Source organism: Acomys minous, assembly GCF_964271855.1.
Source record: "Acomys minous genome assembly, chromosome: 8".
NCBI classification, from domain to species: Eukaryota; Metazoa; Chordata; class Mammalia; order Rodentia; family Muridae; genus Acomys; species Acomys minous.
Window position 1 is genome coordinate 112,451,645 of NC_140489.1, and position 14,871 is coordinate 112,466,515.

A 14,871-nucleotide genomic window follows, 5' to 3' on the forward strand; every position below is an offset into this window, starting at 1 on the left:
TGCTTCCGGGTCGTCCGGTCGCCCTAGCAACCGAGCCCCGCTGTGTCCTAGCGCCCAGCTCCCATCCCGGCCGCAGAGCTGGCGAGCCAGGGCGAATCGCAGAGTCGGGAAAGCCTGATTTACACCTCTTTGTCAGGTGAGTGCGCTTCCTCCTAGGCCTCTAGGAAGGGCGCCTTTACCTGGCGCGGGTGGACCAGGAGCCAGCTGCGGCGTCCACACTGCGGCGGAGGTAATCCGGAGATAGGGCGTGGGCCTCCGAGTCAGTCGTGGGTTCGCTGTCTCTATCTCTCCGGGTTGGTTTCCTTTACCGAACCAGACTGTAGCAAACGCAGAGGTTCCTACTAGTTCAGAGTTTTGAATGTGGAAACGTCACCCCTTTAGTTAGAGACCATTTTATTAGTTTCTTTAATCAAACTCACACAGATAAGACGTTACATAATAAGAGTGAAGTCACCCCTGAACACATGGAAAAGAAATTAAGCTTAATATTTCTAGACTAATATGCCTGCTGATTTCTGCACAATGCCAACTCCAAAATGGTAAACTGGGGTATAGCCCCCGACCCCCAGGTTGAAAGCACAGCTAAAGTTTTCAAAAATTAAAATTACACTTGTATATCTTTATATAAATGTGTTTACAAATACATATAAAGACCAGTACTAGCAGTATGTTTGTTATGCATCAATAAAAGCAACAGCGTCTCTAGGTCCTGCAGTCATCTGAACAAAATTGTAGATGTTCAGCATCTCCTTAAAAACAACAACAACAACAACAACCACTACCACCAAATGACAAAATACCAAACAACCAGAAAACAGCATAGGTCTGTAACAGGGTACCGGCAGCACTGTATATGTGTGTGTGTGTGTGTGTGTGTGTGTGTGTGTGTGTGTGAATGTAGGGACCTTCTACAAAGAAATAACTTGGCTGTGTAGTCCTTTTGGTTCCTCCAAGATAAGTGCCTTGTAAATTTAATTTTTAATGACTCTTACCTCTTAATACCATCTTGTGGCTGGGGATGGGGCTAGAGACAGAGAGAGGGCTGCACAAGAAAGATGAAGAGGCAAAGGAGAACTTAGAAAGCCAGAGCCTCTTGGTAGAGGGTCCCTCCATCATTTTTTCCCCTAGCCAGGATATCTTCCTCCCAAGTTAACAGGTTGGCCATCTATGGACTGTGAAGCTGGTCACAGAGAAGGGGTCGGATGTGCTCCCACAAAGCATGTTCAGCCACTCTTTCTAGCCACCAGGGTCTCTTTAACAAACCACCTCCTCAGGTGTGCGAGCCTATCATCACAGTGACGAACACTTGAAGCCCTCTCAATGGATGACGATGGAGGGACCAGGCATGCATGTGGTGTATATACATGCATGCAGGCAAAGCACTCATATACATAAAATAAATAAATCTTTAAAAAAATACTGCTTTTCAGAAAGACTCAAATGGTATATACTCACTTATAACTGGACACTAGCCCAAGGGGCATGTCCTATGAAAGTCTTCACTTACCAGGAAAGTGGGACAGAGGGGAGGACATCCTATTGGGACTCTAGGTGAGAGAAATATGGGAGAATGGGGAAATAGAAGGATCCAGAGGGTCACAGAAACCTACAAGAAGAACACTATGACGGGCAGATCTGGGTCCAGGAGTTCTGCTCAAACTATGGCACCAACCAAGGACAATACATGAGGTAACCATCGAACTCTGACCCAGATCTAGCCAACAGACAGGACATTCTCCACAGTTAAGTGGAGAGGGGGGACTGACTTTCACACGAACACTGGTGCCCCATATTTGACCATATCCCCTTGATGGGGAGGCCTGGTGTCACTCAGGGGAAGGATAGCAGACTATCAAGAAGAGACTTGATACCCTAGGATCATATTCAGGGGGAGGAGGTCCCCCTCAGTCACAGTCATAGCGGAGGGGAGTAGAGTGAAAGCGGGAGGGAGGGAGGAATGGGAGGATACACAGGATGGGATAACATTGAGATGTAATATGAATAAATTAATAAAAAATTATAATGCAAAAAATCCAGAATAAACAGGAAATTCAGCTGAGTTAATTGTATAGTGCTATTGAAAAAATAATTTCAGTGTTAAAAATGGAGAATTAAGACAAGTAGTATAATTTAAAGGATTTTAGAGACTTAGTAAGCTATTGCCCTACATGTGTCTTACTGAGGTTTTATTTGAACAATAATTTTATATACATTGTGCTTTTAAAAGAAAAATCCCAAGTGGCATTTTATGGTTAATAATCATTAAATAAAGTTTTATTTTAAACTAAACACACACACACACACACACACACACACACACACACACACACACAACAAAAAACATGCTGCTTTTGCAGAGGACCTGGGCTCAATTCCCAGCCAACCACCTACATGGTGGCTTATAACCATCAATAACTCCAGTTCCAGGGGATCTTACGCTTTATTTGACTTCTGAGGGCACCAGGTACGAGTGTGACACACATATAATTTGCAGGCAAAACACTCACATACATAAAACAAACCAAAAAAATTGTTGGTTTTTTTTTTTTTCCCAAGATAGGGTCTACCTAGTGAGTTCCAGGCCAGCAAGGGCTACGTTAGCAAGATCCTTTCCCTTACAAAAAGTGAATTTAAGTAATTAGTTAATCAATTAATTTCTTAAAGTAACTTTTATTCACCTAAATGAATTGTCATCTCTGAGGCTTACTTCCTCATCTAACCTAGGCCTAGTCCTGGAAGCTTCTAGCCTCAGTACAAACTAATCTAAGCTTAGAATGTTTTCAGCTTCTGAGACTTACTGCTGAATAAGCTCACACCCGTTCTAGCTCTTTCTGAACTCTGGCTGGTTCAACTCAGCTACTTTGGCTCATATGCCTCTCCTAGCTGACTGATGCAGTCTGGCTTCTCTCTTGGCCTCTGACTGAATTGCTCTGCTTGCCCTCATACTAACTTTGACAATATGTTCAAATCTTCTGGCTCCTTCTCATTCTCTGGCTCAGTTCTGTCTTCACCTGTGTCCAGCTTGTGCTTTCTTCAACCTCTCTCTGTAAAACTGCCTCTCAATTCCATGAACTGAACTGCCAGGAACTCAACTCCACTGTACTGCCTCTCAGCTCACTGGCTCAATAAAACTGACTAAAACTCAGAGATCTGCATGCCTCTGTCTTCTGAGTGCTGTATCACCATGCCTGGACTTCAGCTTTTCTTTACCTGAAACTTGTGCTATACCAGCCTGGCCTTGAACTCAGAGATCTGCTTGCCTCTGTCTCCTGGGATTAAAGGCATGTCTGTATTCCAGCCAGATCACACAGCCCTAGAAGGTCTTTGGATGTGATCTCTTGCTAAAGCAGCCTTTTCTGAATTAAAATTCTTCTACATTTGTTTGTTGATCTGTAGACCAGGCTGGCCTCAAACTCACAGAGATCTGCTTACCTCTGCTTCCTAACTGCTGGGATTAAACACCCGCAGCATCACTGCCTGGCTAAAAATAAAGTTCATTTTATTTATTTTATTTTATTTTATTTGGTTTTTCAAGGCAGGGTTTCTCTGTATAGCCTTGTCTGTCTTGGACTCGCTTTGTAGACCAGGCTAGCCTTGAACTCACGTGCTTCTGCCTCCTGAATGCTAGTATTAAAGGTGTGCGCCACCACTGCCCGGCTAAAATTAATTTTATACTAATAAAATTTTATGAAGTAAATAAAAATGGATCATTTGGGCATTATTTCCTCAGGACTCTACACCAGGCAGTGGAAATGGCAGTCAGGAGGCACTTGACAACTGTGTGAAGAGAATTTATTTAAATAGTGCTGAAAGCACATATATTGTAGGTCTTGCGACATTAAAATATTTAAATTTACCTTTATTTTCTTCAATCTCTTAAAGCATCTTCAGAAGTGTATAAGATAAAGTTTATATTTCCAAATGGAGACAAGTATGGTAAGCATTGCATTTTAATTACCTTTTCATACAGGAAATTCAATAGCTCAGAATTTTAAAAATGAAACTAACTCATTTTATAAAACTGTTATTGGTATTTTATCCCATTTAAATGAAATAACAGATATCATAATAGATGGATAGATATTTAAGTCAAAACTGTTACCTCTAGATGGGCTACCTTAGACACGTGTGGAGTCTGTCATCTACTCCGGCCCTTAGTTGTAGTCCTAGGCAGCCAGGAAACAAAAGGCCAAACAAAACCCAGGCGTGGGGTGCAGGGCGGTTGTGACTAGGCTCTGGCGTAAGCGTTATGTCAGCCTAGTCCACAGTCCCCACCGCAGAGCTCCATGCTTCCTTCCTCCTAGACGGCGACTGCACAAGAACATCTTCTGGGATCTATGAGAGAAACGGGATGGGCATCCATACCACACCTGATGGAATTGTCTACACAGGAAGCTGGAAGGATGACAAGGTGTCTTTCATCTTTAACTCTGGTAGTAGATAAATAATTCTATGGGCTAAATGATTCTAAGCATTTCATTATCAGTGAAAAGCATTTTTATTAAAGCAAGTTTCTCAACTCACAGCTGTAATCATTGTGTAGGAGGCTGAGGCATGAGGATCTCAGGCTCCTGGCCTACATCATGATGTCTGTGTTCAAACTAGGCTCTATAGGAAGATGAATGGTTTTACTTAGCATCTGTTATTCTATACATAATGTTAAGCTCATGCAGAGAGCTATTATTATTAATTTTCCTCAGCTCCCATTCATTGAGTAAAACTAAACAGTTTTTCTTGACAACCTCATGAGGTAGGTAACATTAAAACTCTTTTTTTTATAGGTGACACAAATCAGACTCGGGGTTCTCATACAGATGGTAAATGATAAAGCACGAATGTGTACCCAGGTCTACTTGAATACAGATTCACATTTAAAAAACATTTCATCTATTTATTATGTGGGAGTGTCACAGCATATGTTTGAGATGGTTCTCTCTGTCCACCATGAGTCCCTGGGATGAAACTGCCTTGTCAGCCTTGACAGCAAGCATTCTTACTCACTGAGCTTTCTAGTCAGCCTCACACCCAGCTTTTTACTGTAAGCTCAGGTCTTCAGCTTCTGCAATAGGCACTTTTCCCAGTGAGCCCTCGCCCTGCCCCACATTCACATTACCAGCTTCTGTGCACTGTGTTCTGAAGTGACTGCACAAGTTGCTCTTTTAGACTTCTGATGTACTAGGTGTCGTGAGGCTCCTGATTATCATCACCTCGGTCCCCCATATATTCCGACACCCCAGATTCAGAACACTTGAGTTAGGCTTCACAGAGAGACCCAGGGGGAAGAATAATGGTAAAAATGTCTGCCTTTGTGGAAACAAGGGGCGACAAAGCTGATGAAGAGCATGTTACCCATGAGCTGTATACAGTGAAGGCTGGTTTCTGAGCATTTCCTTTCTCACAATCAGATGAATGGCTTTGGAAGACTGGAACATTTTTCGGGAGCTGTGTATGAAGGGCAGTTTAAGAACAATATGTTTCATGGACTGGGGACTTACACATTCCCAACTGGGGCAAAGTACACTGGAAATTTCAATGAAAATAGGTAACTTAAAATTTAAGACTAATTACAATTCTAAAAAATTCTCTTTGGCCGGGCGTGGTGGCGCATACCTTTAATCCTAGCACTCGGGAGGCAGAGGCAGGTGGATCACTGTGAGTTCAAGGCCAGCCTGGTCTACAAAGTGAGTCCAGGACAGCCAAGGCTACACAGAGAAACCCTGTCTCGAAAAAAACCAAAACCAAAACAAAACAAAAAAATTCTCTTGCCAGGTGGTGGTAGCTCACACCTTTAATCCCAGCACTCGGGAGGCAGAGGCAGGAGGATCTTTGTGAGTTCAAGGCCAGCCTGGACATCCAGGGCTACACACATAGAAACCCTGTCTTGAAAAACTATCTTTAGTCATGCTTGTTAAGTAGTATATTTAATGCTGAATAATCTTTGTCTTATCTCTATAAATGGGTGAGTTAATTTTAGTGGTTGGGGAATGTAAGAGGGGAAGCCTATGATCATTATAGCCTTCCAAAATGAAATATTATTTTTTGGCAAAGATTATTAGACAATCCTTTCCCAAGACGGAGTTTCTCTGGGTAGTCCTGGCTGTCCCAGAACTCACTCTGTAGATTGGGCTGGACAAATTCAGAAATCCATCTGCCTCTGCCTCCCCAGTGCTAGGATTAAAGGCGTGCACCACCAGCCTGGCTTATTATGATAATTTTGAAGTATAAGCAAAATTAGATAATGTTAAAACTAGAAATGTACCTACTGTTGTCCTTTCTAAACATGTGATTGCAGAAAAAATAAGCGTGAAATGAAGCAGAAGTATAGTTTTATAAGCTTAATTGCACTTCATATCAAAAGGCCATTATAGGGCTGTGGATGCAGTTTATTGATAGAGTGCTTGTCTAGCTTGCGCGAAGCCTTAGGTTCAACCCTGCAGCACATATGATTAGGCATGGTGGGCAGCACATGCCTGTAATCTTAGCACCTGAGAGTTAAAGGTGGGAGGCTCAGGAGTTCATTGTCACTAATGGCCAAATGGAGAGTTTGAGGCCAACCTGGGCTACATGAGACCGTGTCTCAGAAAGAAAATAAAATTTATAAATATCTCTTTCATATATCTAGAAATGAAAATGCTATCTAATTTTTATGAAATCAGTGTGAATACGTTACTAGGACAGAACAATATCTACCTGTTTTGACTCCAGGTTTGTAACAAGGACACAAACTATTTCCTGTAGAGGAATGTTAATTCAGAACATGGCTGTTCTGGCAAGTGATCACATCCAAAGACCTTCTAGGTCTATATGATCTGGCTGGAATACAAACACACCCTTAATCCATGAGACAGAGGTAAACAGATCTGAGTTCAAGACCAGCCTGGTTTAGAGCAAGTATCAGGTAAAGAAAAGCTTAGGGCCAGGTGTGGTGATGCAGGCCTTTAATCTCAAACAAAGGCAAAATTAGTTTGTAGAAGGAAGCACCCATGTTTGAAAGTGATGTCTAATCGAGTGGCAGAAGAGTTATGAATCAGAGAAGACTTGGCAGACTAGGAGATGCACAAGCTACTTAAGAGGCAGGTTTACCAGGACTGTGTTAGAGAGATGGGTTGTAGAGAGAAAACTCAGGCGAAAGACAGAATGAGCCGGAAAATGAGAAGAATCTGGAAGATCAGAGCAGATTGCTGAGTTAGTTTGAGGTCAAGCAGAGCGATTCCGGGCTAGAAGCTTCCAGGACAGGGCCTAGGTTAGCAGAAGGAGGCAATAAGCCTCTCATAATAATTGAGCCAGGAGAATAAAATTAGGTTTACAGTTTGCACTGATATTAATAAAGGACAAAAAAGCTAATGTGTGGGATGAAGCCTGTTGCACATATAAGTGTTTTTTCAACACTCCGGTGGGTTAGAACAACACCACCCAAGCAGAGCTGATAATGAAGAAATATTTGTTAAATAAATGGATGTTTGAGTTGAGCAAGATAACCAATACACAATTTTCAAGTTTTAGCCGATTGCTTGATTTTTATATAAAGTTAATTTGACCCTGAAACCATGAGTACCAAAATTTTTAATAGAGACAGTGTATGTTTGTAATAGTGTGTTTTCCTAGTGTATGAAAGTAGGACACTGGTTTTTAATACAAATTGGAAGTGCAAAGGTAAAATGCCTTAGACAGGGGATGTAGTATACTAGGCCAGATAGTTTGTATCTGGACTGTAATGACAAGTCCTGATTAATGAGAAAGCTCACCAATCACTTTTGCAGGGTAGAAGGTGAGGGAGAATACACTGATATCCAAGGCCTGCAGTGGAGTGGTACCTTCCACTTCACAGCTGCTCCCGGACTGAGACTAAAGCTCTACATGTAGGTACCCTGCACTAATGCTGAGATGTGGCCACTGGAACTCCCCTGTAGGCAAAGCAACTAAACCTTCAACTGGAGTGACCTGCCCTCCCCTGTAAGCCTACCAATAAACTGTCATTCACTTATGCTTGTTTGAATTTGTGTGCATGTGTGTGCCGTCGTGTGTGTGATTTTCATTTAAAAGAATATTTTGGTGCTCCAATGAGTAGCACGGCCCCACTGATTGATCACTCCAGCTAAGAACAAACTGAGAAGCCATCAGATTTGTAAGTCATCTGGGAAATCCTCAGGGAGAAAATTAAGGATGAGAAGTATCTGGAACTTAATAGAAGGCTTTAGAATCCTGTTTAGTGCTACTCTAGATGAAGCATTAAATGAAGCATTAAAAGCTAAATAATTTAAATGAAATTGGCTCAATATCAATTATGATTATTATTATCTTTTTGTTATTTTATACTTTATTCTTAAGAGCCATAATGACTTTCTGTACCAGCTCTAAGAAAAAAAAATTTTTAGAGATACAGGAAAAAGGAAAATATGAAGAATGGATTCAAGCCTTAGAAGGAAAATTAGAGAGATTTATAAATGAGAATAAAAATTCTCAGAAACAGACAGATTTAGACAAGCCTTAGAAAGATTTATAAATGAGAATAAGAAAAATTCTCAGGCACAGACAAAGGATTTTAGACAAGAGCCTACCATGTCATCACATAATGAAGCTGAAAGGGGGCAGTCTAAGGTTGTTAGAAAACCAACCTTAGTGTATCCAGTTACTATACAAGACATACCAGGAAGTGATAGGTACCCCTGAGGTTATAATACATTTGAATGGCATCCTGTAGACATATTAGATTTGAGGCGATTTAAGGAAGCAGTCATCTCCCATGGTATGCATTCATCCTATTTTAAACAGATGTTAAATTCACGGTCAACTTAGAACAGAATTATCCCCCAAGACTGGAAAGAATTGACAACAGCAATATTGGAACCTAGTCCCAATAATGGCAATCATGGTGGAAAGATGAAGCAAAGGCCAAAGAAGAATGAAATCAGGATATTTACCAGGATCAGTTGATAGGTGGAGGACAATATGCTGATTTACAAAGGCAGTTGGAATTGATTATCACATCTTGGCACTATGTTGTCAAACAATTTTCAGTGCTTGGGATAAGGTTGAAGAATCAGGAAAAAGATCTGAGGCTTGTACTAAAATTGTGCAAGGCCCCAAAGAAGCCTTTACTGAATTTTTGCAAAGATTGACTTCGGCTATAAATAAAATAATATCAGATTCAGTAGTCAAAAAATTACTAATTGAAACTTTGGCTTTTGAAAATGCTAATTCAGAATGCAAAAGAATAATTAGAGTTTTAAAGGCAAGATCAGCACCAGTGGAGGAATGGATTAGACATATGGCTGATATTGGATCTCATGGGTGTGAAGCTAATCTGATAGGAGAAGTAACTCTAAAAGATGTAGTAAGCAAGGCTATTTGATCTTGTTGTTTGCTTGTTTTTGTTTTTTGTTTTTTTGAGACAAGGTTTCTCTGTGCAGCCTTGGCTGTCCTGGACTCCCTTTGTAGACCAGGTTGGCCTCTCACAGTGATCCGCCTGTTTCTGCCTCCCAAGTCCTGGGATTAAAGGCGTGCGCCACCATGCCCGGCTGAGCAAGGCCATTTGAAAAAGGACTTGTAGGCAAGGCTTTCCTAGAAACAATGTTTTTTTCTAGAGATAATCCGAAAAGAAGGCCCTAGCCTTCTGGAGTACACAGAAAGTGTAGCAAGGGCAGGCATTGGACTAATGAATGCAGATCAACAAGAGATATCATTTTACCCTAGGAAAGATACAGTCCACCAAAACAACAACAACAACAAAAACTAACAACAACAATAACAACAAAACCCCACCCAGAGTTAGGGTGATGGCAGGATTTTGTTTTTATCTTTCCAGAAGAATAAAAACTTCTACCTAAGGAATTTAGAGACCACTGTGCAAATGAGACATCTGAAGAACTTAAAGGAGGGAGTTATCAAGAGAAAATGTGACAAGAAGAAGAGTAAACTGGCCAAGCGGTATCACCCGCCTCCATCTTGTCTCTTCTGCCCTCTACAGACACAAGTGGCAAATGGTCTTTCTGTGGTCCCAATTCAATTAAAAATTAAAACTGGTTTTGGCGTTAGAACATGGCTCTCTTCTTTAAACTCAAGCATGCTTATTAAAGGAAAATACAAAATCTCTGTCTCATATCAGAAGAACCACCTGAAACAGGACAGAAGAAAACAAATAATAAGGGATTTTTCTATTGCCACCGATCTCATAATCCTTTTGTTTTCATTTTAATCTCTAAAAAAATTATTTATTTATTATTATGTATAAAGTGCTCTGCCTGCATGTACACCTGCAGGCCAGAAGAGGGCATCATATCACATTATGGATGGTTGTGACCCACCATGTGGTTGCTGGGAATTGAACTCAGGACCTCTGGAAAAGCAAGCAGTGCTCTTAACCTCTGAGCCATCTCTCCAGCCCTTATTCTCTAATTTTTAAAGGTATATTCTCTCTCTCTCTCTCTGTCTCTCTCTCTCTCTCGTTCTCATATATATATATATATATATATATATAAACTTTCTGTCTTGATACCAGTAGTTGTACAGAGTATTAACTAATTTTAGAAATAAGCTTCATCTAGCTTCCTGTACATGTTTCTAGGTTTGAGTCTGAGGCAGGTAACTGGGAACAGTTTGTGTACCTCAGATGTTCTTAATAGATTATGGTCCTCAAACCTTTCTGAAACCTCTTGAATATGGCATTTAAATTTTTAGGCTTAGCAAGGTATGGTGGCACATCCCAGCAGAGATAGGCAGATCACTGTGAGTTTGAGGCCAGCCTGGTCTACAAAGTAAGTCCAGGACAGCCAAAGCTACACAGAGAAACCCTGTCTTGAAAAACAAAACAAAACAAAACAAACAAACAAACAAAAAGGTGTAGGTTTAGGTTTTCTACCATTCCTAACAGTAACTTTTTAGGTTTCCAAGAAGATGACAGGCCCCCAGTGACAAGTCCACCTAGACTGTGTAACAACACCCACTGAAAAAAAAAACCTACTCGATGCTTCTGATGCTGCCTGGTTCTGTACAAACAGTAGACAACTTTGAATTAACTATTATGTTATACTTAGTCAGGATTGCCACTAAACTGACAAAAGATCAGACTGCGGATACTCAGAATATTCAAATTGCTGAGTTCATCAGAGACTAACACAAACATTTTACAGAACTTTGAATTGGAAACTACTTAATCCTAAGACTGCCAAATACAACCAAGCTGGACATTGTGGAAAGCTTGGCAAGGATAGCTTCACTTTTGTAAATAATTTTACTATATTAGAGTTAAAGTCATTTCTTTTTATTTAGACAAAAGTAGTGATATATAAATAATATGGAGAAAAGGCACACTATTGCATTTACTCTTTTTACTATAATTTATTAAGTTTTATTCTATTTGCGTTGGTATGACGATGTCAGAATCCCTGGGACTGGAGTCACAGTTGTGAGCTGCCACGTGGGTGCAGGGAATTGAACCTCTGTCCTTTGGAAGAGCAGACAGTGCTCTCAACCATTGAGCCACTCACTTCTCCAGCCCCTTCAAATCTGCTCTCATAGATCTTTGTATATTGATACAAAGTTAAGTTTATATTCAGTTACATTGGTATAGGTCTTTTACATATTGATATAAAATCATGGTTATATTTTGGTCACAGCATACTATGTATCAACTCTTTTTAAGGTATTATACCTATGTAATTCTTAAAAATGCAATAGCCAAAACACTAAGAATGTGACATTTGTATAATTTCTGATTGTGTCACGGTTCTTCTTGCCATAGGTAATCTATTGTATATATGTATAATAATATAAGTGTATATGTACAAAAATAAAATAATTAAAAAATACATTAACACTGGATGTCCAGATAGTTCTCCAAGACATAAATATACTGAATGGTGGGAACCAAATGAAGCGCTCTGTTAGAAATTTTAAACTTTCATTTTATATTTGCTTATGGGTTCTTTTGTTTGCTTTGATTGCTCTTCTAGTTTCCACCACCACAGCAAGCTTGCATTTTTGCTTCATATTCTGTTGTTCTTTGTATATTAATCAACTTCCTGTAAAACATTAAACAATTTTAAAAAATGCAATGTGAAGTTCTTGTCTTCTTAAAAGCTACTATCACAAACTATTTAGGAAAATTAAGAAATGCAAACTAATAGTCAATCGAACTTGTGTTTTGTTAGGTATTAGTTTAGTTAATCACATGTTTTTAAAAGTTAATTAGTCAGTATTATAGCTATAAACAAATAATTCAGATATACTAGAGATATATAGATGGTCTTCAAAATCCTCAGAGATCTACAGAATATGGCACTTAAAGATATATTACTTGAGAATTTTTTTTGAGACAGAGTTCTCTGTTTAGCCTTGGGTGTCCTGGACTCACTTTGTAGATCAGCCTGGCCTTGAACTCACAGAGATCTGCCTGCCTCTGCCTCCTGAGCACTGGGATTATAGGTGTCACCACCATGCCTGGCTCATTTGAGACATTTATGACAATGAGACATGTCAGCTCCTGGCAGTACTCCATTTCAACTTTGAAGAAGATGATGAGCATCAATTCTCCTTTAGGAGATGGCTTCATATGTGGCAAGCTAGCTACTGGGCAAGAATTGTCCTTGCTTCGGCGGCAGACAGAATACTGGACAAACTAAATGCAGGAAAGTTGATGGCTGAGCTTTGCAAGGACAAGATAGGAGACTCCTTCATATTACCTGCTTCACAGAAAAGTCTGTCAGATATTCTGGAAGGCTGAAGATAACGCTCCACCTGCATAGAGATATCTTGGATTACTGTCCAGGAGTCCAGCAGAATCTGTCATTCCTATGATTTTGGAAGCTGCTTACTCTGTACTTCCTGTTTATTTAGATATTTATCTTTTTCAGGTCTCTGATGGAGTTGAAGACTAAGTCGTTAACTTAAATTGTTTAGGATTTAAGATGTTTTAGGTCTAAAAAGATGTTTTTTGATTGGTAATGCAAGTTTTGATACAAAGTGATTTAGGTACAGAACTTTGGACTCACCAAGATAGGATAGATAGTAGAGTGCTTTCTCTAAGGTTGCTGAAAATATATGGACTAGACATTGTGAATGTAATGTTTACCTGATAGTATAGAATTTATTGATGTTAGAGAAGAAGTCTTTCATTTGGACAAAAAGGGAGAAATGTTGCAGGACATTTGATCCCATTGTGAACTCTGAGATTGAGAACTGTAAAAACCTGTGTTTTGTTTGGTGTGGTTGAACCCCAGCACACACCTTTAATCCAAGAGCTTTCTGTACACAGGACTTAATAAAGTTAACCCTAGGTCAAGAGATGGAGCAAGAGACCAGCTGACAGGGTTTAAACAGAAAAGAGGGACTTTGAGCTGAGGGGTATTTAAGACAGTGCAGATAAGAAGAAGGGAGCTTTTAAGCTTTTTGAACTTTGAGCAAGCAAACCATTGGCCTTGGGTTTTTTGGACTTTTCCTTCTGGGATGTCAGCTGCGCTAATGAGTTGGGTTTTTTCCCCCCCTTTGAGACATGAGCTGAATAGAAAATATCAGCTGGGTTCTTCCTCTGCTTTTTGAGCTAGCCATGTTTCACCCCAGCATCTTGCTTCTCAGTCTTTATTGGTAAAATTGAATGGTTCTGATTTTCATTTTTTAAATAAGAGTATCCAGAAGCTATAGAACCCATGAAAGCCGACCTTAAAGCATCACCTGAAAAACAGGGTTAGCAAGTCTTTTTTTTTTTTTTTTAAGATTTATTTATTTATTATTATGTACACCTGCAGACCAGAAGAGGGCATCAGATCACATTATAGATGGTTGTGAACCACCATGTTGTTGCTGGGAATTGAACTCAGGACCTTTGGAAGAGCAGGCAGAAATCTTAACCACTGAGCCATCTCTCCAGCCCTAGCAAGTCTTTTTTATCTTGGGCTGTCAGCTGAACTAGCAAGCTTTTGGCCTAGGGCTTTTGGTTTTGCCTTTTTCATCAGGATGTGAGCTGAGTAGGAAGGTCAGCTCGGTGCTTTCTCTGCCTCTCTGAACTAGTAGGGTTTCACCCCAGCATATGGCTCCTGAGTGTTCATTGGTAAAATCAGATGTTTGGGATTTTTTTCATCCTTTTCTTTTCTTTCTTTAAAAAAAAAAAGATTTATTTATTATTATGTATACAGTGTTTGCCTGCATGGATACCCACAGGCCAGAAGAGGGCATCAGATCACATTACAGATGGTCGTGAAGAGAAGGTGGCACTCTTAAGGAGAGATAAACCTGTTTTTTAGGATCCTAAGTGCGGGATTGGAAAGGTCTTGTGAGAGAACAGGTGAGGTTAATCCTCTGGAAGACCAACCACATCGTGCAGGAGCTTGATTGTTGTCGGCTGAAAAGATCCCGTGAACAGACTCTGGGAGGAGATATAAGTGAGCCCAGAACTGGAGGCGGGGCCTCTGGAGACTTGGGATAGTTTTGGCTGTTCATTGCTGCACTTTGAGACGCCCCTACAGAGAACCTCTCAAGGGAAGGCTTCGGGCCTCTGGCTCCTGCTGAGGTTCTGGGTTCTGTTTACTCCAGGTTCCAGCAGAAGAAATCCTGCTGATTATGCCAGGAGAATTGCTCCTTGGAACTGATATCCTTACGGTTTTGTTATTGTATTCCTTAATCCTCTTTTCCTATTGTTTTGGTTAGTCAAGTTATAAGTGACATATGCTCGGTTACTAAGTTGTTAATAAAATATATTGGTTATGAAAAGTGAGTCTACACTTAACCACTGAGCCACCTCTCTAGCCCCTGATTTTTCATTGTTTACAACAATGGATCATGTTTGTTTTGTGGTTATCATTGATGCTGTGTTGCAAAAACAAACAAAACAACAAAAACAACAAAAACCAGATGAAGATATCGCTAGGCTTTCTGATT

The 14,871-nt window shown here is 40.2% G+C and overlaps 1 protein-coding gene and 1 long non-coding RNA gene across 3 annotated transcripts in view; one reads left to right on the forward strand and one right to left on the reverse strand.

The window, feature by feature from the left end:
- The first annotated feature begins 7 nt into the window (after nt 1-7).
- MORN2 (MORN repeat containing 2) lies at nt 8-12,736 on the forward strand. Of its 2 annotated transcripts, XM_084793139.1 has the most exons (5): nt 8-136; nt 3,883-3,936; nt 4,305-4,433; nt 5,406-5,542; nt 7,761-7,984. In XM_084793139.1, the coding sequence occupies exons 2-5, from the start codon at nt 3,922-3,924 to the stop codon at nt 7,861-7,863; spliced, it is 384 nt and encodes a 127-aa protein (XP_084649265.1). In that variant the 5' UTR covers nt 8-136; nt 3,883-3,921; the 3' UTR covers nt 7,864-7,984. The 2 variants fall into 2 exon arrangements, with proteins under 2 accessions (XP_084649265.1, XP_084649266.1); XM_084793140.1 differs by lacking the exons at nt 8-136; nt 7,761-7,984 and adding an exon at nt 12,538-12,736 and having other exon boundaries at nt 3,909-3,936; nt 4,305-4,411.
- The window catches only part of LOC311603877, a 51,180-nt gene continuing 46,747 nt past the window's right edge, over nt 10,439-14,871 (reverse strand). Inside the window, exon 4 of the long non-coding RNA XR_014781299.1 lies at nt 10,439-12,020. This is a non-coding gene — a long non-coding RNA (uncharacterized lncRNA). The remainder of the gene's footprint in view (nt 12,021-14,871) is intronic.